We start from the raw sequence: 27,308 nt of genomic DNA on the forward strand, positions 1-27,308 counted from the left end.
ATGCTTCAGAAACATCTGACATTGGATGTTTAACATTTAGAGGTATCCTGGTTAACTAACGAATTTATCCTGGTTAACTTACTAAACTTACATGATAAAGAAAGACTTCTTCAGGAATCCCTCAGAAAAAGCAAACCATTTACACCAGGGAAAACTTAGTCTTGATCAGCCTTCTCCACGGCAATAATAAACGCTGGATGAGCAACATTTCAGTTCTCAAGGGAAGAAATGTGAACAAGAATATTGTGCCCATCTAACACATCATTTAAAAACAAAGGTTAATCAGCAGACATTCTGAAACATGAAACAACTCAGGGAAGATAGTACCGTGCGTCTTGAAGAAGCTACTTGACCAAGAAATCCAGCCAATTAAGAACCAAATCAAAGTAAAAACTTTGGGAATGGAGTTGCTGTGGTAAAAGGCCTAGCGGTAAGCACCACATCCATTAAAGATAGCTTGAGTATAAACCAAAGGTCGTGATTAAAGACAAATGGCGAATATCATAAACCTGGACAGTGTAAAAATACTACTACTCCTCTGTGTCAGAGGTGGTAAGGAGGGGTGATGGGAGGAAGTACGAGCGTACTAATGTACTCATTTTTCAGCCCCAAATCAAATTCTGTCCAATGTTCAACAATTCCTTCTGTTTTACTCTAGTTTCTTTCATCTGTTTAATTTAAGTAAAGTTAAGAGTTTTCTAAAACAAACAAAAATATAGAATCTAGAGTATTATCCCATTTTATAAATCTATTTGGCTTTCTTTCTCTTTTTTCCTTATATGTAGTAGGATATCTGAAATAATGATCACGTTAATGCTATGATGGTTATTTCTGGGTGATAGGATTTGGGATGACTTTAAATATTTTTAATTTTTTCCTCCCTGCATTTTGAATTATTTCTGAGCATTTGCCATTATCCATTTTTACAAAAACAATAGAGTAGATTTTCTTAAAAAAAAAAGATGGATACAAATATGCCACAATGTTAATTAACAACATTGATTCTGGGTGGTAGGAATATAGACATAGATATTTTCTTCTTTGTACTATTTTGTACAGGTCAGGAATGAACGGGAGATGAAAACTGGATGTTTAAGAGAGACGATTGTGGTGGATTTAAGATGGCCTCACAATCTCCCATTCCTCCCATTGAGAGGTGGAGGCTATTTCCCCCCAACCTGGATTCTGGGCTGGTCCTGGGACCTGTCTTGGCCAATAGAATGTGGTGGAAGTGCTCCTGTGAATTTTCCTATCGTAGCCTTAAGAGAAGTGCAGGTCTGCCCTCACCTCTTTGAGCACTTTCTCAGACACCAGCTTCCACGTAAAAAGTCTGACTACCCAGAGAGCAAGGCCACATGGAGAGGGCTGAAACCATCTTGGACGTTGAAGCCCCAGTCAAGCTTCCTGCTGCATGTAACCCCACGAGGGGCCCCAGCCAATGCTACACACTGAGCAGCAGAATCATCCAGCCTATCCCTGCCCAAGTCTCTGGTCCAAAGAATTATGGGCATATAACGTAGCTGTTGCTTTAAACCACCAAGTTTTGGGGCGGTTTGCTATGCAGCAGAGATAGCTCTTTTTAGAAGCTTGACTTCGAAGGTAAGGAGTAAGGAGTGATGAAGATTTTTTCGACCTCGACTTTTTCAGATGGGGTATACAACAGCATAAAAGATCTATTTGTATGAATGCGTTTACGTCTATAACTCTTCACACTCCAGGAATTCTGTTTTGTGAAAGACTTCACTTCATCTTTGTTTCTCAGACAGCGAGGACCATGCCTGCTCTTAGTCTCAGCCACCATGATTCCTTCATGTCCACTGGATTCCTTTAGGCTGGTGGCTCTTCCTTTTTTACTAAACTATTTTTGTTGTTTCTAATTGTAAAAGTGATGCTATAACTTAAAATATAGGGCTAAGACAAAAGAAGAAAATTACCACAGATTCCACCACTCAGAGATCTCCACCAGCAAAATTTTGATATGATTCCAATTTTGTTTCTCTTTATATGTACTTTCATGTGCAAAAATTACCTCATATGTACATAATTTTTTATAAACTGTATTTTCATTGAAAACTATCTTGTGAACATTTGCAAAATCTTTAAATATCCTTCTCCAACATCATTTTCAATATTGCATAGTTTACACACCATGGTGAAAAATACAGTATAGAAAGGAGATAGAGAATGCTGGTATTGTGGGTGCCTGGTATATAATAGGAGCTCACTAAATAGTTATTGGATAAATGAATGAATGCTAGAATGAGCATCTTTTTGGCTAGCTAACGCTTAGTGAAACTCTTTAATTGCCAGCTTAGGGCAAATTCTGGAAATGGGTCAAAGGCTAGGCACATCTCTCAGGCAATTTAATAACGATAGGTATTGCCAAATTACCCTGCAGAAATGTTTTATCAAGTTACACTGCACCAGAATGGTGGCCCTTTAAGTGGGTTTTAGTAGATACTTTATATCTCAAGTTTTCTCCAAAGAATTACTTTAACGAAAGTTTTATTTATTCTGTGGCTCTGCAGAGTGAGTACTAGGTTTATTCTCCATCTCCATTCTCCATCACCAACTTGAGAGCTCAGCTCATCAACCCAGAAATGCGGTGAAGTACGTTTCACAATTAGCACGCACACTGTGTTTATAGCACTATTTAATACGAACATTTAAATACAGTAATATTTAATGTTACAAAATATTAAGTACATATGAGTGTATTTTAATATATACACAGACAAGTGCATTTGGTTTCAGAAAACCAAAAACAAGCCTCATGGTGACTGTGCCTCTCTCTGAGTGTCTCTACTATCTATCTATGTATTTATATGTATAAAACACTCAAATGTAACTGGAATGTCCAAACCAGACATCTGTTGCAAACGTGCTGTTATCGTTCAGGCAGACGGAAGTCAGCATGAGGGTATCTGGGTTCATTTATGCACTCGGTCATTGACTCACTTTCATAGACTGAATGTAGAGGCTGAGATTTGGTGTAATAGTTCATAGCTGAGGCTTTCAAGTCAGAAAGTCTCTGACTTAAACTTGGCTCTCCCAGTTTAGCAGTATGACCTTGGGCTGGTTATTTAACCTCAGAGCCTCAGTTTTCCCATCTATAAGATAGGGATGATAGAAATACCTTCCTCATAAGGATTACTGTAAGGCTTAAATGAGATAACAGAACATGAGATGAATGAAATTGTTTGGCAGAGAGCCTGATACATAGTCCATGTTGAATAAATATCAGCTATTATTCCTATTATTTTTGGTAACACAGCCTGAGAAAAAAAGAACCAAGGCAATAAGTGCTAATGAATTAATTATCTTATGTAGATTAATACAAAAAAAAGTCATTCACTTTACACATAATCTAAGTGAGTGAATCAAAACTGAACTATATCTGGGGCTGGCCCAGTGGCGCAGCAGTTAAGTTGCACATTCCACTTTGCTGGCCTGGGGTTCGTCGGTTTGGATCCTGGGTGCAGACATGGCATCACTTGGCAAGCCATGCTGTGGCAGGCGTCCCACATAGAAAAAAAGTGGAAGAAGATGGGCACGGATCTTAGCATAGGGCTAGCCCTCCTCAGCAAAAAAAAAAGAGGAGGACTGGCGGCAGATGCTAGCTCAGGGCTGGTCTTCCTCAAAAAAAACCCCAAAAACCAACAAACTGAACTATATCTTATTTACACTGTAATTTTAATTATTTTCAAGTACCTATGGTATCCATGTTTGGAGGTCATAAAACATATATATATATATATACACACTGCCATCTTTTAAATTCAGTCTTTATGATTTGACACTTTGTTGGAAATTAGGATCAGAATGCTTTTCCCGCTTAACAGGTAAATGGATTAAAACTGCAAAAACAGATAATTAAAACTAGGCAGTTATATTAATTACATTTCTTTCAAGATTTTTTTTAAACTTTAAGAAATAATGCTGGAAACTATGTTGTTACAGAGTAAAACAATTTATGTTTTCCCTTTTTGCTTCTATTGGGATTTAATTATTTACTTAAAATTTGGAAATTACCTACCACTTGGTATTTGGACATAAAGTGGAAAAGAAATTCACTTAAAATGAAATTTTTATATAATTAAAACAATTTAAACAAAGTATGTAACTCAGTTCACGTAAAGCAAAACAGTCATACAGATCAATGAGCATGTCCTACGCATTTGTAAATGGAAAAAGGCTTCCAAGATTTTTTAAATTACCAGAATTTGGAAAAGAAACATCTTTTTTGTCTCATATCACATGTAGGGGGAAAAACGCTCACAGGTGGAAATATACAGGGAAAATCTCATTAACAACAAAATAAAATAAGTCCTCACCTCTAAAGCGAGAAGCCTTCAAGGTTTTGTCCATATCTTAAGATTTTTTATTATATTTGGTGTTGTCCAGGCTTAAAAAGGGTATATATAAAAAAGTGACTTATGTTAACATTAACTTTTCCCTAAATTACTCAGCTAGCCTACAGCAGGCTGTAGAAAAGAAAGACCGAGGGGTTAGGCAGAAAAGGGCAGCGGTAAAACCCAAATGTTTCCTTTATTTTTCTTTGCTTTGTATGATTACTCTACATGCTTTGAGTATTGTTATAACAAAGTAAAATCACTGAAAAATAATCTTTTGCTGGAAATTCTTAAAAAAAATTTTTGTTCTCTTTTAAATCTTATTTATAAAGGTTCCCAGATGCTTATCCCCACAGATTAAACACAGCATGATGTAGACGCTTACAATAATAGTCAATGCTATGAAGCCAAGAAAAAACTACTTTGAGATCTAACTGCCTATCACCTAAAGAATCAGGGTCCAGGGAATTTTCTGTTGCTACTAAAGGTGTGATTCTCTGAAGCCATTTAGAAACAACCTCGGTTCTCAGCAGCAATGCATCTACCCTGTACTATGTGAAAGCACATCAAACGGCTGGCATTCCAAACCTCAGACAGGTTATTTCTCATTATGCGAACACATAATGAAAGGATGTGGGCAAAGAATAGAACGTAAATTGGAAGCTGACTTCTGAATTTATTAGCCAGCAGTACTGGGCTAAAACAGTCATTCTAATTTCAAGAGACAGCTCCAAAGTGGTTCTCCAGAGAAAGGACAGGGTATTTTTCAAATATTTGTTCAATGTGAATGGACTGGGCTTGCCAAAAATGACTTTTTATGCTGGCATGTGATCTCTTAGAGGGAAGTCAGCCTGAGTCACTGGATACATCAAAGGTGGAGTCCAGTGAATGGAATTACTGCAGGCTGTGTGAACAAGCCAGATACCTGCATTCATCTGCCCACTGCGGGGATCTCAGCCCTCCTTTTAATTACATTAAAGCAGCTGGTGCCACTGGTTACTGAAGTCTTCAGATTACCTTGATTGCTCGGTCATTATCTCTAATCAGCTGCTTCTTCTCATCTTCAAACTTCTGTATAACATCCTGGAGCCGCCTTTCTGCAGCAAGCTGCTGCCGGCTGTTCTCCTCTTTCAGAGAGGAAATGGTTGTCTGAAGTTCTGCTATGATCTAAAATGAAAACAGCATGCTAGAACTTCAAATTCTTCAGTGAGAGGCATCTATTTTATATGTATTTATGCTTAACAAAAGAATGGATTTGGCAAAACTCTAGTCCACAAACTAAATATTTTCAATCAACATATCACACACTATAAGGCATGAAATTCCCCACAATAAAGGCTATAATAAAACTGTGAATGGTGAGCAACTGCTGAACCAAATATATTTGGAAGACATTTCCACTATAACATTCCACAATATTTACTCATCAGAAAAAAGAACATCTGTGATCTCAAAAATATGAAAAGCATCAGATTTTATTTTCCTTAGCAATACACTTATTAGAATGAAAAAAGCTATTTTGCCTTTCATAATACTCTGAGCTGCAATAACCAAAGGACATAATGAACAAAGTTCATTCTTCATAGTTACCTCATCCTACACAGTAATTTCTGAGTATCCACTAATGTTTGTGCATTGTGCTAAGCACTTCCAGCCCCTGTGTCGTTTACTACAGTGAGACTAGCGTTATTATCGCCCATCTTTTATAAATGGAGAACCAGAGGTATAGAAAGCGGTCACATATTTTACCTTGTCGAAGACGACATCCAACCAGGGAGACAAGCAGGATGTGAACCATGCAGTCAGATCAATCACTGCACTACTCGGTTCCTCTAACCGGCCTACTTTGTTTTTCTTTTAAACAAGGTTTTGCTACTGAAGAGAAGTTTATTATACATAGTTCCAAACAGGTTGCTTTCTTCCTAACTGATATATATCCATGAAAGTTTATTTTGGTTCAAAGAGTATCATTTCCAAGACTCACACAGTATTCTCTACCTTTGAGAATTGCTTTTCTTGAGGACTGACTGCCCTCCAAGTTCTCAAAGCAGTCAACTGAGGGAGTCTTTTAATTTAATGAGTTTACTGACAGCATCACTCTTCCTCTGGTTTGGATGTATGCACTTCCTTTCAAATTCAATAGTGATGACTTCTTAAAAGCAGGAAACGGTTGTTTCTTCTAATAAAAGAAACAACTTTAGTCCTGGGTTAGAATATAATTCTGTTGGTTCTGGGGGAGGAGGGCTGGTTGGTGAGAAACTCTGGACAAGTTAGTTATCTTGAAGCTCAGTTTTTCCAACTATTATTTGATGGCGAAACTAGATTACAGTGTTATAAGGCAATAAATAGAAACTGTCTGGAGTTCCACAGAAGCCAAGTCCTGTAGAAATATTAGTTGTTACCACTGACATAAATAATAGCATATTTACAATAAAATATGGAGTATTTATGCTTTTAAAAGTGAGCAAACTCACTGTAACAAAGTTTAACATTTAGAATCTGTAAATAAGTAAATATTAAAACAACTGTGAAATAAATGACAAAATACATAGTAGGAGTATGTTAGTATTTTTAAACGCAAACTTGATTGTGCTATGAGGGGAGGAATTCATTTACTGAGAATGAAGATATTTTCATTTGTTTTCTGAATTTGGATTAAATGTTGTTTCCATTCTGGCATCAATTCAATTAATTCTCATCGCACTTCTATGAAACAGGGAAGGTTAAATTCTTACAGCAAATGTCAAAAAACTGAGGCACAGAAGAATCAGCTCATTCAGGCACAGAGCAAGAAGAGCCAGAGATAAGAAAGAGCCAGATTTCCTTGGCCCAACATGAAACTTAAGATTGATATTTTATAAGAACACGGGGCCAAATAGTAAAAATAACTTCCTATTTCAGTGACTCTTGCAGTGTTTCAAGTGGAGGGGACCACAACTCTGCAGAAGTGGTGAGTTCAATTCAGTAACGTGTTTGCTGGGCGTTCAGTGTGTGTGTGTCTAGTTCTATGCAATTTTATCGCACGTATAGATTCGTATATCCACCATCATAAACACGTCAATACGTTTTTAAAGTACAAAGTAATTTCATTTCTTTAGAAAGTAAGATTTAGGTTAGCCTTTAACTGACCAAGACTGAAGATAAAAATATTTCAGAGTTCTTCAAATGACCACAAGGGCATGACACAGGATCTCTCATTTTCAGAAGATTTATGACAGCAGTACATCAAAAAGAAATAAATGCAGGTTTTGGAAGGAACTACAAGTGAAGTCCAGGATGTTCTGAGAACAGTATGCTTGCTTTTGTCTGGAAAATGAAACCTTACATTCTTTGGGGGAATAATGAGATTCCTTAGGGGAAATAATTAGATTATCTTTGGGAAGTTATTTTAAAAACTTAAGATGATGATATAGGGAGAGTGTCAAAACACTCCAGGTGAAACATATTGAATAGATAAATAGATAAGTTGATTGACAGACTGATAGATAAGATGGATATAGAGGAGTGACTAAAATACAGATAATTTTTAAAAGCAGATTTGAGATTTACTTTCAGACTGAGACATAATAATATTAACTAGATTAATTGATTTAGGTAAGGAATAAAACTCACTTGATTGTAGACCCAGAGTATAAGACAACAGACTATGTTCACCCTAGCTCAGTGCACAGAACTGGCACTCAATGAATATTTAAGCAGCAGAACTACAGTCATAGTAAATAAGAAAAAATAATTACTTGGCAAATTATATTGAGAAGACCTAGGCTTTCCATAGAATAATAATGTAAAAAGCTTCCAAGGAAAATGAAAACTACTCTATGTAATCATAATCAAACCCCACCAGTTTTGATTGAATCATAATTAAAAACCATAAAACAAAATGCCACCACTCAACTAAATGTTTACCCTGTATTAGCTTCAGAGAAAAAAGTGGATTAGAACATTTCCATGTGAATATTAAAAATGAATATTTTGGGAAGCAAAAGGAGAGATATTTTGGGCTGATGCTGTAAGAAACCTAACCCATGAAAGCTATAATAGTTAATAATTATTGTTAAGCGATTAATACTTTGCCTAAATGTTAGTTGTCTTATTAGGTCTTAAAAATAACAGGATTCTAAATAGAGGCTGAGATTTCATCTCTAACTCTATTGTTTTTCAGATCGTAGTACAGTTGAGATTTTTATAAAGCTCTTCTTTAAAATACGACAAGACAAGGCATTCTTGGGAAGGTTCCGCAAACACTGAAGATCCTCATACAATCTGCGGAAGAGTGGCTCCTGGGCACCTTTCGCATTCTGGGTTGCTCCCCTGGAGACACGAAGCTTGGGGACGTGTGGGACATGTGGCATATGCCAGGCACTAAGCTGCATCAAGTCTGTGGCAGTTAGTGAGGGGCACTGGGAAAGCCTGTTCCCTGGCAGTGGGGGGCTCCACTGGCATTTCAGTTTTAGTCTTCTCCACAACTACCCATACTCCTGCAAAATGGCAGTATCTTTGAAAAATGGCTACCAGGCGAGTCAGCTGAGTAGGGAAAACTGAAAAGGCAAGGTTGATGTGTAATACTAAGATAAAAAGAACAAGTATGTGATTCTGATGGAAATGATATTTGAGAGTCTGCCCAGAGATGAAGCAAGCACTGCCATCAGGGTGAACATTGAGAATCCCAGAAGGAGCACAGTCCTGGGTGTGCCCAGGTTTAGTGCACGTGATCTATTAGGTCCTAAAAGCTTAATAAAAACCTTAAAGATTAAGTAACTTCCTTTAAGGGAAGAAACTATTTAAAATATTTTCCAAATTTAACCTGATGATCTCCTGGGTACCGATGCATTCATTACTAATGCACTCATCTTATTACTGTTTTTTTTTTTTGGAGAGAAGAATTTTTAAAAACCTGATAAACAGTTAAGCAACTTTGCTTCTGGCATTCTCATCAGCTTAGATATGAATTAGAGATTCTAGCAAACTGTCACTGGAAAACAGAAGAAGTCCATCCATGGTTCTGTTTTATAATGTTCATTTTCAAATAATCTGTTTTTCTGAACTGACTGGAATTGCCGATCAATGTTTCTCAAACGCCAGTTCACAGATAAAAATATACACATATTTATATACATATAAATATTTATACGTACTTAGATGTGGGCAAACAAAATGTTACTAATGTAAGGTTGTCATCTTACCTTTTATGAGAGGGATGGACTACCTTTTACTATGGTATTACACCCTAAGATTTTTTTTCTTTTTTGGGGGTTGCACTGTCTTTTGACTTATGAAATGATGGTTACAGTACATGACAGTTGCTTCCAGTTGATTTTTCCTCCTTCTCTTCCTCCTCCCCCTTCTTCACGTCTTTACTTGGGAAAATATTTGTAACCCTATGCCTCTACAAATTTTGGGGGGAGATTTTATCAATTCTTGAACACCCAAAAATAAATTAAAAATAACTAACTTCTTTCTCCTTCCATACCTTTTTCATTCTTCATTCCCTTCTTTCCTTTCTCAATGGTAATTTTAATACTCATAGTATAAGAGCTAACAGCTATTAAATGCTTTACCATGTTCTAGGCTCTGTTCTAAGCACTTTTTTGTCATTGTGTTACTTAATACTTAAAACTATCCTAGGAGGTAAGTACTACTCCCCCATTTTAAAAATGAGGAAACTGAATTCCAGAGAGGGCAAGGAACTCGCTCAAGGTCATGTAAATGGTAGGGCCAGTATTCAAATTCAAATCCAGGCCTATGGGACTCCAAAGCCTGGGCTTTCCTCCACACTAAGTGACATCTAATTCACTTTATTATGAGCTCCTCAGGCTTCTTCATACATTGCTTTAGATAAACTGAAACACTCCTGCTTACACTCCCATCATCTAAGCCTTTCTGTTAGCTATCTTCTATCTCACTTTCGGTCTGCCTCCCTCATTTAATATAAAGCAAAACAAGCAGGATCTGCGGGGATGCCAGCTGGGGCTTTTCATGTTTTAGTTTAAACTTTAACTTTTGGAGTAATAAGATTTCTTTTGATTATAAGAATGTTTCTCAGTGGATTACAAATGATATTTCCTCATATTCTTTCCTCAAGGAAGGTCTAGAATAATCGTGATCAAGACAGAATCATCATCATTTAAACAAACACATACAACTCTTCACTTAAAGACTTTTTGCTTTCCTAATGGGATGTGAATTACATAATATATACATTTTAGAAATAATTGTAGAATCTAACAAATTTCATGAGAATTATCACCAAAGCTTTGCCATATTAAAAGTGTGTGGGATTGGTCACGCTGATGGTGTCAAGGTTCAGAACTTCCATTCCAAAGTCAGATCCAGGTTGCGTCCTGGCTTAGTTACTTGCTAACTTGTGTCACCTCACTTCTCTGAGTCTCAGTTTTCTCAACTGGAAAAATGGGCCCAATAATAGCTCCCAAGCCCAGAGTTATTGTGAATGAAGACTGAACGAGTCGGTATGGTTAGTGTCCCATAAACATTCTTGGTTTTATGATCATTTTGTTGTTGTGTTGTTGTTACTACCACTGTGTGGTAACTCATAAAGTGGTATGTAAACTTCATTTTACTACCACATATCACTGTATGCACGCAAAATACTAAGAAAAGCCGATTTTAAAAGATCATTAGATATCATGCCCCCAAAATTAAATGGCTTAATCTATTCCTCGGTAAAGTGCAAAGAAGTATTTATATTTATTCTAGAACTACTTATACAACTAAGGAATGCCTGGGAGTCTCTAAATGATATTACAGGGTATCATTATAATAACTTACACAGAAAAAGTACTCTAGGCATCTTATGTCAAGCAGAGACAAGCATTCAACTATTGGCTTTTCTTATACTAAAATTAATGTAGTAACAACATACAGCAAGATATGGAGGTAGGGACTTATAATTCTTCTGTTTCCCAAAAGGAGGCAGCAATTGAGCTGCTGATTTAACCCAAAATACTTGTCATTTTGAGTTTTGCTGTTAAACAGTCTTTGGGTGCAGCAAAATGGAATAGTGCAGAAAAGCACAGATGGTATCAAACTGCTTACATCACAACGGTAGGTGTGTATCCCCTGCTCTTGGGAAATGTGTTTCAGCCTGGGCTTGTTCAAGTGCACAGGCTGGTTTTACAACATCTGAGTCTGTGTATATATGTGTGTGTGTGTGCGGGTGCGTGTGTATTGGTTGAAATGGTTTAATATGCCTAATTTAAAAAAATTTTTTAATAAGACAAATATTAAAAGCATATTTTATTTATCCATAAACCTATCAAAAATATGATACCAATCCTTGAAAAACTGAAAAGAATTAAGTTTAACTCTAAATTAGAAATGCATTTATGTGCAGATTTCTTTTTTGTTTGTTTTGTTTTTTTTTTTTAACGTTCTTACCTGCGAAGATTTGGCAAGCTTCTGAGTATATTCCTTCTCAATCTGCTTCAGCCTGCAGTTGGCCTGAAAAACACACGGACACGAACAGACACACACACGGTGACCTGTGAGCTTGGTAACTGTTCCACATGCCTATCACCAGGCAGCTGGGACGGCTGCCAGCTGCACCGCCCTTCTGGGGCAGCCAGAAAACCACAGGGCTTGCCTTTGATCTAACGCCAACTATTCATCACTTAAAAAGCAAAAAGCAAAAAAAAAAAAAAAAAAGGATCTCTCCTGCCAATTATTAGACAAACACAGACTTCTGTGGAGAGAAAGAGAAAGAGAGAAGGAGAGACAGAAATAGACACAGCAAACGTGTGAAGGCTCGGGAGGTACAGTAAGGGAAAGGGAGAAGAAACAAAGGAAAATGAGAAAGAAGAGAGGGCAGAGGGAACTGGAGGAGAAGGAAAGAAAGAAGGTAAATTTAGTCCTCTTTCCCTTAGTTTAAAGATAAAAGAAACAGATGCTCCTAGACAGAGGCAGATAGGAGATTTTTAGATTTACTGAGCAAAGAGTGGAGCCCCACCCTGCCTAACACATGAGAACTAGTTTTTGAAGTGACAAATATATTTAAATCAAACAATTTTTATGTCCTGGAAGTAGGGTGGCCTTCCCAGCTTAAGTCCACATTGCTTAGAACCTGATGATCTCCTTTGCCACCTGAGTTCTGAGCCTTTGTATGTGACCTGCTTTCCCGCTCTCTGGAAGCCTTTGGGATCTTCACTTTCTCTTTAGTGTTTGGAAATGTCACAGTGACATGCTCTAGATTGGCCCTTTTTTCATCCATTGTGTCGGCACTAAGTAGGTCTTTCCACTCTGCGCTTGTGTCCTTCATTTCTAGAAAAGGTTCCGGTCATTACTCTCATACTTGCCTCTCTTTTTCCCTGGTCTCTCTCTCTTGTCTCTGTCTCTCTCTGCAGCTCTGATTGTTGGACCTCTCAGTCTTAGCATCTCTTTTGCATATTGTTCCTATTTTCCATTTCTTTGTCTTTCTAATCTTTCACAGAGATTTTTCAACTTTCAGTTTTAATGTTTCTATTGGATTTTTTAAAAATTCTGCCATACTATTGGTAATTTACAAGAGGTTTTTGTTCTCTGAATAGCATCATCACTCACCTTTTTACAGATCAGGAAACTGAGGCACAGAGAGGTTTAAGTAACACTGTTGGGAAGTGATGCAGCCAAGACTCAGTCCCACGCAGCAGCGCATGGGTGCTTCACCAGCTAAAGCACAGAGCTTAGTGCCTCTCCAGATAGTCCCTATTTCTCCTGAGGTTATTTGTTTCATATATACCTATACATATCTGTTTGTCTACATCTCTATACACACACACACACACACACACACACACACACACACACACATATATACACACATTTTTTTTCTGCTCTCTAGAGTATCTGTGGGTTTTTTTCTGAGTTCTTTTTATTTATTTACTTTGCCTGCCTGTTTTGGTCTCTGTTTTTCCTTTTAGATACTTTCCTCAATTATCTGGTGACCTTTGGCACTTTTTCACATTTAAAGTGAGCCCATCTAAAATTGGCAAGCTCAGGGGCCGGCTTGGTGGCACAGCAGTTAAGTTCGCAGGTTCCACTTTGGCGGCCCGTGGTTCGCCAGTTCAGATCCTGGGTGTGGACCTACACACCACTTGTCAAGCCATGCTGTGGTAGGCATCCCACATATAAAGTGGAGGAAGATGGGCACAGATGTTAGCTCAAGGCCAGTCTTCCTCAGCAAAAAGAGGAGGACTGGTGGCAGATGTTAGCTCAAGGCTAATCTTCCTCAAAAAACAAAAAATGGGTAGGCGTGGGGATAGGTGGGCATCATCACATGGTGTCACAAAGGGGCCTGGACCCTGTCATGTCAGTATACGACTGGACACTCTTCTTGGACCATTTTGCCTAGAGCTGAATCCTCCAGCTGACTACGTGCAGCACAGATCTGGCGCCAATGTTTCCACAAGGGCACCCGGGTGTTCAGGATGTAGACTCTTACACAATCCCGTTTTCATTTTTGCCCTCAGCAAAATGAAATGGGTCCCTTCTCTCATTCCATCTCTCCACAGAGCAAACCAGGGGTGCACAGGGGAGGACATGGAATAAACGCATATTTTTGAAACCCTAATCCCAATGTGATGGTATTTGGAGGTGAGGACTTTGAGAGGTCACTGGGTCATGAGGGTGGAGCCCTCATGAATGGGATTAATGCCCTTATAGGAAGAGGTCGGAGAGTTGGTTCTCTTTCTGCCATGTGGGGATACAATGAGAAGATGGCAGGCTACAACCCGGAGTCCTCACCAGAACTCAATCGAGCATGCTGGCACCCTGATCTCAGCCTTCCAGCTTCCAGAGCTGTCAGAAATAAACTTCTGTTCCTAATAAGCCACCGAGTTTATGGTGTTTTGTTAAAGCAACCCGAGATGACTGAGACAATAGCCATGTGTTTTAGGGACTTAAGTTCAAAATCAATTCTTCAGTTTACTCCATAAATTGCATGTATAATCTCACTGAGTACACTCAGTACTTTTTTCCCAGAGTAGAGAAGATAGGTGACTATTGCTCTTTTTCCTAGTAAGCCATCAGACTCTATTCTAGCTCTATAATAATAAAGTCACTCTCCATTATAGAATTAAGGCCACCCTGAACCTCTTGAGGTTTATTTGTCTTGGTTCACATTCTGCCATTTTTTTAATCACAAAATTATTGATAAAGTATTTGTTGCTTATTTAATAAACACTTAAAAGAGCTCTTACCATGTGCCAGGCCCTGTTCTAAGTGCTTTAAAAATATTTACTCACTAGAAAATATAAAAATTATAGTGTCATACATTGAGTTACTTTGCTCTAAAAAAGTCAGATTCGGAGATGCTGGTTAATGCAGGACAGCCTGTGTCTCAGCTGCAGTTACTTTCCATGAGTGTGTGACCAGCCAGGCCCAGAACCCCACAAACTTAAATAAGTTCCATTACAACTAACTATCCAATCCATTCATCCACTCCAGGCAATCAGGACTAGAGCAGCGAATTAAACAGACCAAAATCCCTCCCTACCTTTATGGAACTTCTGTCCTGGAGAGTAAACAAAATACCTTATACAAGTAATAGTATTTTAGATGGTGCAAGTGCTATGGAGAAGGATAAAGCAGGGAAGAGAGATGAGAAGGGATGAAAGGTAGGAGGTAGTTTACAATTTTAAAAACATGGAAGTTAGGGAAGGCCTCGCTGAGAGGATGATATATGAGCAAAGACCTGCAGGAGATGCGGGAGTCGTGGTAAAGTCTAGAGGAAAGAGCACTCCAGGCACAGGGAAAGCCAGTGCAAAGCCCCTGAGGCAAGAGTGTGTAAGGCATTTTCAAGGCACAGTGAGGTGGCCAGTGTGGTTGGATTAGTGAGCAAAATCTCCCTTGGACAAGATGAGGTCTGAGAGAGAATGAAGGGCCAGATCCTACATGGTGTTACAGGCAGTTGTAAGGAATGTGGTTTTCATATGAGCGACGTGGAGAGTCATGAAGTTTTTAGTACGGGGCTGACATGCTTTAATGTTAAGGGATCACTCCAGCTCCTGCTTGAGGCAAGACTTAAGCAGAGGAGCCAGTTGGGGGCTATTGCAAAGAATCCAGGAGGGTAACAGAGGAGGGGTGAGAAGGGTCATATTCTGAGAAAGATTTTAAAGCAGAACCAAGTGGATATGCATTATGAAAAAAAGAGATGAATCAAGGATGACTTCAAGACTTTTATCCCAAGCAACTAGAAGAACAGTGTTGTCATTACCTTACATCAGAAAAACTATGGGTGGAAACGGTTTCGGGGGGAAGATCACGAGATCAGTTTTGGACACATTAAGCTTGGAGACACCTATCAGAATCTGGTGTTGAAGTGAATATTTGGATACTTGAGTCTGGAGTTGAGGGGAGAGGTCTAGGTTAGAAGTATAAATTCACACACCACCAGTATATAAGTGGCATATAGCAGTATGCTACTGGATGAGATCTCAAGGCATCGAGTGTATACAGAAGGAGAAGTCTAAGTATACTGAGCCTTGACCTGCAAATGTTAGGAGTCTAGAGATGAGAAGGAAAGCAAACAGAAGTAATGGCCAGAGGGATAAGAAATCGGAATATGGAATCCTGAAGCCAAGTAAAGAAAGTGTTTCAAGGACTATTCAACTGTGTCAAATGCTACAGAGAGGTCATGCAAAGCGAGGACTGAGAAATGACCATAAGGCTTAAGCAAAGTGGAGGACATTGGTGATTTGGATAAAAGCAATTTTGGGTGCAGTGGCAAGGATGAAAGCTAGATTAGAGACAGCTCAAGAGAGGAGGAGAAATTAGAGCAGATACAGACAAGTTGTTGGGTTTTGTTATAAAAGGAAGGCGAGAAATGGGCTGGAAGCTACAGGGGAAGTGTGTAAAGAAAGGGCTGATTTCTTTGTCTGCTTGTTTTTTTTTAAGACAAGAGAACTAATAGCTGATGGGAAAGATCTGGCAGTAGAGAGGGAAAACTAGATGATGCCAGAGATTTACTGGAGATGTGTCCTCGAGTAAAGGAGAGGGGGTAGGATCCAGAGCACGCGCGAGGAAGATGGCCTTTGCTAGGAGTGCAGCTAAACTGCCCCTAGTAATAGCAGTGGGAACTTTGGATTACTTCCATCTTCTCCATGAAGCGGGAGGAAAGATTCATCAGCTAAGCATGAGGACAGTGGAAGAGACTGTGGGGAGACTCGAGGTGTGAGGGAGGGGTACCAAGAGTCATCTAGGAAAGTGGGAAAGGACGGGACTGAGGAATATAGTATGAGTCCCAAAACACCACGCAGCATTAGGGCCCACTTGAATTCACTAATGTTGAATTTAAAGTGAGACCAGTTGGTAATATATGAAGACCTCTAGAACTTGGTAATAGCAAAATGGAGCAGAATCAATACTGGGGAGAACAATGAGACTAATTGAAGAAATAAAATTAATTCATCAGTCTTAAAGGTTTTTACTATTTATTTGAGCCTAAATCACAGCTGCCTGGATTTCTGAGTTCATCTTAAATAAATCTAAAAAGTTCTGGTTTAGCATGGTTGAAAATTTAGAGCTAATTTATCATGCAAGCTGTCACTAAAACATTTTTTGAATAATTCTATTTTCAAGATGGTACTGACCGTACATTTCATTTCCATGCATAAAATTAAGTTAGGGTTAGTTATTTTAATGCAAGTCTTATTTTCATAGCTATCCTCACTGTATAGAAATACAGTTTTCAAACAATTATCTGAAGCATGACCTAAACAGACGCAGAAAAACAGAAGAGAGGAATATCATAATCTTGAAGTGAGCAAAGCTGTTTTGTTGTTGCTGTTATTTAAATCTCTAGCTCCTCTTCACTGCTCCCGTTTATGGTTGGTCATGCCCTCCATCCTCCACCAACCACTCAATTCCCCTCTGATTGTCTAGGGCTTTCTCCTCAGGTCATTCTTCCTTGTTAAAGAGCCCAATGTGTTGGTCCACTTTCTCTACGCAATTCCTATCAAAATCTTGGCCTTAAAACCCTACCGGAAAGTAACAAACCAATCAATATTCACAAACGTGTCAATGGTTGTTAATCATCTTGAAATGCTACTTTTTGCAGGATTCTTGGCATTATATCTTAATTTTAAAAAGTCCTTCATTCCTTTATTGTCCATTTTCTTTCATTAATGGTGAAAGTTCAGGCATTCATGATTTCTAGGAAGGGGATCTGAGGGAAGAAAATTAGGAGACTCCTCTAGAATACTTATATTTAAGGCAAGCCCTGATCTTACAAAGATATATTTCTTTAAAAAAACTTTTTTTAAAGATTGTCACCTGAGCTAACAACTATTGCCAATCTTTGTTTTTATTTTTTTCCTGCTTTTTCTCTGCAAATCCCCCCCGTAAATAGTTGTATATTTTAGTTGTGGGTCCTTCTAGTTGTGGCATGTGGGACACCGCCTCAGCATGGCTTGATGAGTGGTGCCATGTCTGTGCCCAGGATCCAAACCAGCAAAAACCCTGGGCCGCTGAAGCGGAGCATGCGAACTTAACCACTTGGCCACGGGGCCAGCCCCCAGATATATTTCTTTAAAATATAATAGCATAAGTTTTTGAATAAAGTATTTGCTTTCAGGATTAAAAAGAAGAGCTGCTTCCTAGATTCTTAAAACATATCATAAAGCTCAGACTATTATGCAGTATTTTCTACTCAAAAGCTTTGAAGGCATCCATCGGAAGCATCTTCAAACTCTGTAAATACAGTTATGACCAGTTGATGCCAGATGTTAATATATAACTGTGTACTACCCTATGAACAAAGACATTCAGAGAATTCAACAAATATTTATATTTAATTTAAAATATTTACGAAATTTTCAAATTTGAAAATCTCTATATCTTACCTTAAAATAAAGGTACGAATTTGTGAAGCATAAATAAAATTCATGATTTCCACTCAGGCCACAATGGAGGACAGGGACCATACTTAATCTGCCACAGTAAACAGCTAGAAAACTGCAAAAAATAAGCAGCACAGGATTGTGACCCTGTGAAGAGAAGGGAAACAAAAGCAAGCCCTACAATCACTCCTGCCCTCTCCCTGGTGGCACATTCTGGGCCTGAACACAGGGAAAGGGAATCCAAGCAAGCACAGCAGCACTGTGAATCAAGGAGACCAAGCCTGGAGTTCAAGAAGGCTGAGGCCCCTGGAATTGGTGGGGGCAGAGCACTAGATAGGAGCGAGCTATGCAGAGAAAGAGCTTCAGACATCTACATGGGTTCCTCTCGGGTCTGTTGTTGATACTCAGCTGTGCGTGTGCAGGGTCAAGTTCTGTAAGGCCAAGTAAAATGTGACTGGTGAGCTTTAAGATAAACAATTCCCAAAGCTCACACAAAGCGGAGAGATGTTTCAGTTCTGACCAGCCAGAATGGAGAGTCCTCACAGAACATCCAGGAAGGTCACACTTCAGTCATGGGGCTAAACTAGCCTTAGAGTAACGTCAACTTTAAATCTGCTTTAATGAAGTTTAAAAACAAGCCTCAAATGGATCAAACTGCTCATCTACAAGTAACTACTTCCTAAACAGAGTCTAATATTTTCTAAAAGAAGTCAAGAAAATCCAGCATTCAACAACATAAATTTTACAATATTCAGTATCCATTAAAAGACAAGCAGACATGAGAGGCAGCAGGAATATGTGAGCCATAAATAGAAGAAAAATCAGTCAATAGAGCTAGATCTAGAAATGACAGAAATGGTGGAATTAGTAGACACAGTCTTTAAAATAGCTATGAAAAACACTCAAGGGGCTGGCCCCGTGGCCTAGTGGTTAAGTTCAGCATGCTCTGCGCTTCAGTGGTCCCGGTTTGGTTTCCTGGGTGTATATCTACACCACTTGTCAGCAGCCATGCTGTGGTAGTGACCCACACACAAAATAGAGGATTATTGGCAACCAATGTTAGCACAGGGACAATCTTCCTCAGCAAAAAGAGGAAGAATGGCAACAGATGTTAGCTCAGGGTGAATCTTCCTCAGCAAAAAAATAAACAAAAACACTCAAATATTTTAACAAAAAAGTAAACATAATGAGGAGAGAAATGGAAGATACAAAAAAGAACTAAATAGACTAGAGCACAGTAATATATTATCTGAAAGGAAGATTTCACTGTATGGGATTAATAACAGATTTGGCATTATAGAAGAAAAGATCAGTGAATATGAAGAAACAGCATTTTAAATATCCAAATGATTTCCAGAGAGAGAAAAACCTGAATTTAATGAACCGTCTCAGTAATCTCTGAGAATATATCACATCATCTAACATAAGTGTAATTGTATACCCGAAGGAGAAAGGTTCGGGGAAATATTTGAAGACAAAACGGCTGAAAATTTTCCAATATGAAGAAAACTATAAATCCACAAGTCACAGAAGGACAATGGACAAAAAAGATAAACACAAAGAAAACCACATCAAGATCCATCATAATCAAATGGCAGGAATAGAAATAAAGACAAAAATCTTAAATGCAGGCAGAGAAAAATAATTAAAAGATAAAAGATAAAAATGACTGAGGATTTCTCATCTGAAACTATGCTGGTCAGAAGATAACATGAGGAACCTTCGAAGCGCTGAAAGAAAAAGTCTGTCAATCTAGAATTGCACATTTAGTGAAAATATCCTTCCAAACTGAAGATGAAATATAAATATCTTCAAACAAAGGTCTGAGAGAATTGGTCGCCAGCAGACCTGCACTACCTAAAAGGTTAAAGGAAGTTGTTCAGGCAGATGGAAAATGCCACCAAGTGAAAACCCAGATCAGCTCAAAGGAATTAAGAGTGCTGGACATAGAAAATACGTGTGTAACTATAAATTACCTTTTTTCTTATTTTAAAATTTCTTTGAATAATAATTTACTGTTAAAAGCAAAAATAATAGGGGTTGGCCCCATGGTGTAGTGGTTAAGTTCAGTGCATTCCACTTCAGTGGCCTGGGTTCATGGGTTTGGATCCCAGGCATGGGCCTGCACCACTTGTCAGCCATGCTGTGGTGGAAACCCACATATAAAGTGGAGGAAGACTGGCACTGACATTAGCTCAGGGCTACTCTTCCTCAAGTAAAAAAAGAGGAAGATCGACAACAGACGTTAGCTCAGGGCCAATCTTCCTCAACAAAAAAAAGCAAAAATAATAAAAGTATATTTTGGGGTTTATAATATATGCAGAAACAGGATAGGAATAGGGAAATGGAGGCATTCTGTTATTAAGGTACTTATATTTTATGTAAACTGGTACAATAGTACGTGAAGGCAGACTGTAATAAAGATGCAAATCATAAAAAAACAATGAAGAGGTATATCTAATAAGCCAATAGTAGAAATAAAATGGTACATTAAGAAGTACTCAATGAATCCAATAAAGGTATGAAGAGAGGAAAAAAGGAACAAAGAAAAGACGGGACAAATAGAAAACAAATAGTGTAATAGTAGCTTAAAAGCCAATAATATCAATAATTATATTAAATATAAATGGCTTAAAAATTCCATCTAAATGACAAAGATTGTCAGATTGATTTAAAAGAAGGAGTAACAACATGGTATTTTCAAGATAAACACTTTAAATATTTTAAAAAATTAGAATTAAAAGGATGAAGAAAGATGCACCATGCAAACAGTAACCATAAGAAAAGTGGAGTGACTATGCTAATATCAAGGCAGATGTGAGAACAAAGATGCTTGGCAGAAAAAAAAATGGATATTTAATAATGATAAATAATTTAATTCATAAAAATGATACAAAAATCCTAACACGTATGTACCTAATTTCAAGAGCTTCAGAACACACGAGGCAAAGACTGACAGAACTGAAAGGAGAAACAGGCAAATCTGCAAGTTATAATTGAGGAGATTCCAACCCTCCTCTCTCAGGAATCGGCAGAAAAAGCAGAAAGAAAAAGTGGGAGGATATAGATGATCTGAAAAATGCTGTCAACCAAGCTGACCATTAATTAAGACAGACCATAATATGGGCTACAAAAATTTCAATAAATTATAAAAGGATTGAAATCATACAGAGTATATTCTCCGACTACAACGAAATTCAATTAGGAATATATAATAGAAATGTATCTGATATTCCCCAAATATTTGGAAAATAAAAAATATACACCTAATTTCTACGATTCAAAGAAGAAATCACAAGGATAATTAGAAAATATTTTCAAATTAATGAAAGCATAGTATTTGGAGAACACCACTAAATAAGTGCTTAGAAGAAATGTTTTAACTTTGAATTATTTTATTAGAAAAGAAGGAAGATCTAAAATAACTGATATAAGCTTCCCATGAAGAAGTCTGAAAAAGAATAGCAAATTAAAGACAAACTAAGCAGAAGAAAGAAAATAATAAATGTAAGAGTAGAAATCAATGAAATAGAAAACAGAAAAGTAGAGAAAAACAATGAAACCAAAAGCTGGTTCTTTGAGAAGAGATCAATGAAATTGATAAACCTCTAGATAGACTAACGACAATCAACAGAGAGAAGATATAAGTTACCATTATCAGGAATGAGAGAGAAGGGACATCACTATCAGACTCTACAAGCATTAATAGGGCAACAAGGAAATATTAAGAATAACATATTCCCCCAAATTTTTGAAAATTTAGACAAAATGCATAAATCTCTTAAATGATACAAATTACCAAAAGTAATTCAAGAAGAAATAGAAAACTCAGAATCCTATGTTCCTATATGTATTAAACACACACACACACACACAAATACACCTACATTCAGGCCCAAGTTGCTTCACTAGTGAATTCTATCAAACATCTAAGGAAGAAATAACATCAACTCCACATCAACTTTTCCAGCAAACAGAATAGGTGAAATTACATTACGATAACTGGTTAAAGGAACAATGTTCCTCCAGCAAAACATGCATGCTGCCTCTTCCCACCATCAAAAGCCTTAGACCATTAGTTCTCTCCAGTCTTCCTTCCTTTCATATCATCAATATCTTCCGCCACGTTGACTCATTTCCACGTGCTTATAAAACGGCTAGTTTTTCCCCCACACACACAGCCCTCCCTGAAATCCTGACACATCCCCGTAACAGTTTCACAAACGTTTATTTTGAGTGCCTCCTCTGTGTCGGCACTGCATGCTTACAGAGGTAAAAGGTTTAACGCAGTTGGGGAGGAGACAATAAGGGAGTAAATGAGATACAGCAGAAGTGCCACGAAAGAACTGTGCAGAGGCGTCATTAGGGAAAGACTAGGAGATAGCTCGCGTCAGAGAAGACTTTTCTAAGGAGATGAATACTAAATGATGATGATGATGATGATAGCAACAACAACTAATGTTGATTTTGCTCTTATTCTACTGACACACACTGTTTAGATGCCTTACACATATTAACAGATCCAACTCTCAAAGACTCCGTGAGGTAGGCGTGATTATTATCTTCACTAATAGATAGTGAAACTGAGAGACAGAAAGGTTAAAAACTTGCTCAAAGTTATCAGCTGGGAATGAACAGGAATCAACCAATTGAAAAAGAAAGAGAAGAAAATTCCAGGTGAAAGGAGCAACGTGTACAAAATCTTAAAGGAACATGGTGTATCTGAGGCACTGTGCCTTCTTTTCTGCCTTCAAAGCCACATTTCTTCAAAAGGTAATCACCCCTCTGCCTGCATTTTCATTTATTCAGGAAATATTTACTGAACAGCTTGGTGACTGCCCATTCCTTACTTATGGCCTGAATTTGACTCCTGTCCCCACCTTTCAACTCATCAATGACCTTCTTATTGCTATAATAAGAGGCTATTTTTATAACATTCAATTTTTTGTGTCACAAGGCCAGCAAGACTGCTGTACCCAGTTCTCTGTGGGCTCACACCTCTCCCTGACAGTGAGAAGGAAGAATATACAACCTCCTGGGTGTCTGAGAGCAGCATGGATGTAGCAAAGAGAATGCAAGGTCTGAGGGGCTTCCAAAGAGGAAGGAGGGATTACAGAGAACTGAGACTCATATCAACTGACTACCAAAAATCAACGGGGACAACAGATGTCTCAGTGGATGCTTAGGTGGAGGTGATGCCCAGGATCACAGGACCCCATGCCTCATCCAGTGCACCACAGCTTGATAGAGCCCCTGGGCTTACATGCTGTCCTGGGGAAGTGGGAGAGTGACCGAGGTCTGAGGTGACTGAAGACAAGGACCAAGTTTTTGACACGCAGCCAAACAGCGACTCAAAACAGAAATTGAGATTATAGTAAAACAAGCACATCTGAGTTTATGGCCTGATATTTACCCTTTTCAGGTCTATCACTATTAAGGGTTAGGGTGAGACTTTGGTGGCATTTGGCTCAGATTCTGGCTTGCCACCATGCCTCCTCTCCAAAAAAAAGATGCTCATGAAAGCAATGGTAGCAATTAAGAGAGAAAATGCCACTTTATTATAGGCTGGTTCTGTGCCCAGTGCCGTTAATGTGGTGAGTCACCTGGGGTCCCCAAGCCTCATGAGGTCCAGACTCCCTCCTTCCAAGCTTGAATTAACATGTGCCCATGGCTTGGCCAAGCAGAGGGTAAGAGAACCTGAAGCCACAGCAAGCTCGCGTAGGCCTAAGGAGAGGCGACCAGGCCCCCCCTGAGGAGGCCCCAGTCCTCTCATCCCCACACAGCACGGATGAGGGAACAGAGGAACGCAGAGCCATGCAAGAGTGACAGGGACCCTGCTCACCAGCAAACATGGCCAGAAATGTGCTCATTCACATCAGTGCAGCCTCTGCATGCAAAATATGGGAGCATGAAAGGAGAGGGGGGCAGGAGGGCAAAAGCATTCTTATCAGTTTTTCCCACTTAGCATTATATCATAAGCATTTTTCCATGGAATTAACATCATTTCAAAACATAATTTTTAAAAGCTTAATATTTCATCATATGAGTCAAGAATAAAACATGTTCCCACAAATTTAGGAAAAGACATTGTTCTGTAGCCACGGTAACAAGTAGCCATCATAACTGGTTTTAAATGTATTCAATGAATCAATGACAGCTCGCTTTGGTGAGCACACTTTTGCAGCCAACCAAGAGGCATCAACCCCTCACTTCTGAAAGCTGGCCAATCAGAGACAGACTCAGTCTAACACATACACCTCTGAGGGTCAGCCAGTCAGCACGTCTCACACAAGTCACCTTGCTTCTACCGATGACATCAAGCCAGGACTCTGCAAGTCCCCACTTCCCCACCCCTGAATTCTAACCCACCCAAACGCTCCACACAAGATCAGCAGTCTGCCTGCTCGGAGAGACTGTGCCTGACCAGCATAGCTGTCCCTTATTGTGGTGAGCGATAAATTCAGCTTTGTATTTCAGACACTGACAGGATATAGCATGACCTATTGAACCATTCCTCTATTACTGGATTATTTAGATTGTTTCTAATATTTTATCATGATAAATAACACTGTGGTCTGTGTCTGCATACATAATGTTTCACTGCAGTGCCGATTATATTTTTAAGAGAAATATCAAGAAGTGGAATTACTAAGTCAAGGTACCGGAACATTTTTAAAGCTCTTTAAAGTGCTTTCCAGAAAGGTTGTATCAATTTACCATCATACACCAGTGTCTGAAATGCCCATTACACTATATACTTGTAAGGATTAAGTATTTTAATTTTAAAATAATTCTTGTGAATATAATAGAAAAAACAGCTTTTTATTTTAATTCGTATTTCTTTGTGAAAAAGAATATGCTAGTTCTTTCCACAATATCTAGTCTCCCCTTCTTCTTTAGGAATAAAGTTTTTCATTGGGTACGTGCTGCACAGAATGAACACTATATTTTCCAGACTCCTTTGCAGCTGCGTGTGGCCATGTGACCAAGTCCTGCCCATGTAAGTGGAAGCGTTGTATGGCAGCTTCTTCCTTAAGAGGCAGTAAGTACGTGACCTTTGATTCTTCTTTGTCCAATTTCCAAGCCACTGCATAGGCCTAGGATGTGACCTTGGACCACAAAGATGAGGGCCACGCCATAGAGATGGTACAGGAGTAAGGCAGACCATGACTTGAATGGCTTAGCTGGTCTTTTTTGTGAGAAACACATAAACTATCTGGTTTAAACCACTATTATTTGGGGCTTTCTGTCACTCAGTGATGATTTTAATCTTAACAACTACACCTCTATTTATTGTCCATATTTCCTGAGTTCCTTTTTTGATTTCCAACTGCCTACTAGCCACTCAATCTATGGTGCCTCTCCGGCAACATGAAAATTCAACATCTCTACAATTCTCTATACTCTGAGAGTAGGAGGTGTGCTATAGTCATTCCTCATCCCTTCTTCCACCCCACTGCACACCAAGGCCAATGTTAAATGCCTTACAAATAGTAGGTGCTCAATAAGCATTTGCTGATGGAAGTTCTCTACCTTCTTATGAAGATTCTTAATCTGAGGTCCACGGATAGGCTTTAAGAGTCTATGGACGCCCCCTAAAATTTTACGCAAAGTTTTAGCTATATTTTATATACACACTTTTGGAAGAGGATCTAAATATTTCAACAGATTTTCAACGGAGTACGTGAAGAAGAGCAAGCAGCACTGTCCTCACGGCTTCACTGTGTTATGTGGGACCACATTCTGCCTCTCCATGCATTTAAAAGTACTGCTTTTGCTTCAGTTTATTGGTCTTAACATTTCCCCTGCTTTACCCAGAATTCAGTTTTTTCTCTACCTCATGCCAACACTATTTTCCCGACTTGTCCCCCTGCTTCCACATTTAGCCAACCTCTAGTCTACCCCGAACCCCTGCTGATTACTCCGCCGCTGAAGAATCTTGCTCACCAAGTCCAAACTCCATGGCGTGCTATTCAGGGTCCTTAATGATATGGAGCCCACATCTCTCTTCTGCTTCAACATCCCCAAACACTAACTTTATCCTGTTAGGATAACTCCTCAAAGACAGGAATCTTTGTGTATTCTATTAACTCATATATCCCAGGACCAATAATACAACCAATAACTATTGAACAAATGAATAAACATTTTCTAATATGGATTAATGGGGTTTTCCAGACTCCTTCATTGCTCTGCAGTCTCCATTCGTCTGCTATCATGTTTTTCTCTAATCTGCCAGTGTACAAACAAAGACTAGTTCAAATGCTAATGCTTTCTTTGCTCATATCCTTTAGAAGTGATTTGTTTTTCTTTCTTTTGTATTTACAGTCCTGGTAATATACATGATGGTTATATAGTCTTTTGAAAACACGTCTTATCTTTCCTAATAGATTATGAACAGAGCTTATGGTTCTGGCATCATTGTTTTGCCCTTAGTAGTTGTTTGGAAAATATTGTTTAATGAATTAATGGCAAAAAACGTACATGTATGGGCTGAGTTGGTAAGATTTTTGATAGTTGTGGGAGAAAAAGATAGCTTTCTATTTCTTCATCTCCACTTAGCACATGAAAGGTAAGGTGGAGGGGGGAGATAAAATGGAAAGGTTTATGAGTATTTTTAAAATATGATTTACCATATTTATTATCTCTTCTAAGAAGAGATGAAAGATATTTTGGGGCAAAATAGAAACTGAGCATAAATGTTTGAGAGAAGGTATCCACACTACTTTTTGCCTAGGTAAATATAATTTATTTTATATGTCATAGATATTTTAAGACATTTTAAGGTAATTGAAATATTTCAAGTTGATTATAAAAAATAACTTTTTAAAGATATAATTTAATACCACTTCAGAGAAAAATATTACTTTTCTCACATTGCAGTTAGAGTGGTAACTTTTTCCAAATACTGTATTAAATGATAAAATTTTACTTAAAAACACGAAAGCTAAGTTAGAGATTATATATAATTATGCCTTGCAGATTACTATGCTGGCTCAAACAGAATATCAATGTTTTAAAGAAGCTGTCATTACTTTCACTTCCACATCCTTTAACTTTCAGACTGGATTAAAAATTAATGTAATAAATAAAGTTTCTATTTGTTGTTCATTTAATGAAATATTTA

General features: G+C 38.3%; 1 protein-coding gene across 17 annotated transcripts in view; it reads right to left on the reverse strand.

Annotated features, from left to right (window-relative positions):
- Nucleotides 1–27,308, reverse strand: part of CEP112 (centrosomal protein 112) — a 452,281-nt gene that overhangs the window by 82,686 nt on the left and 342,287 nt on the right. For 13 of the 17 annotated variants that reach the window (XM_023652172.2, XM_023652171.2, XM_070227011.1 and 10 more), the window contains 2 exons: nt 11,748–11,810; nt 5,370–5,519 (listed from right to left, as the gene is read on the reverse strand). The exons of 2 other annotated variants lie outside the window; for them this stretch is intronic. In XM_023652172.2, the coding sequence (XP_023507940.2) occupies nt 5,370–5,519; nt 11,748–11,810 (213 nt within the window). The remainder of the gene's footprint in view (nt 1–5,369; nt 5,520–11,747; nt 11,811–27,308) is intronic. 2 more of the 17 variants (XM_070227007.1, XM_023652173.2) reach the window with 1 other exon arrangement.

This window comes from Equus caballus, chromosome 11, assembly GCF_041296265.1.
Source record: "Equus caballus isolate H_3958 breed thoroughbred chromosome 11, TB-T2T, whole genome shotgun sequence".
NCBI classification, from domain to species: Eukaryota; Metazoa; Chordata; class Mammalia; order Perissodactyla; family Equidae; genus Equus; species Equus caballus.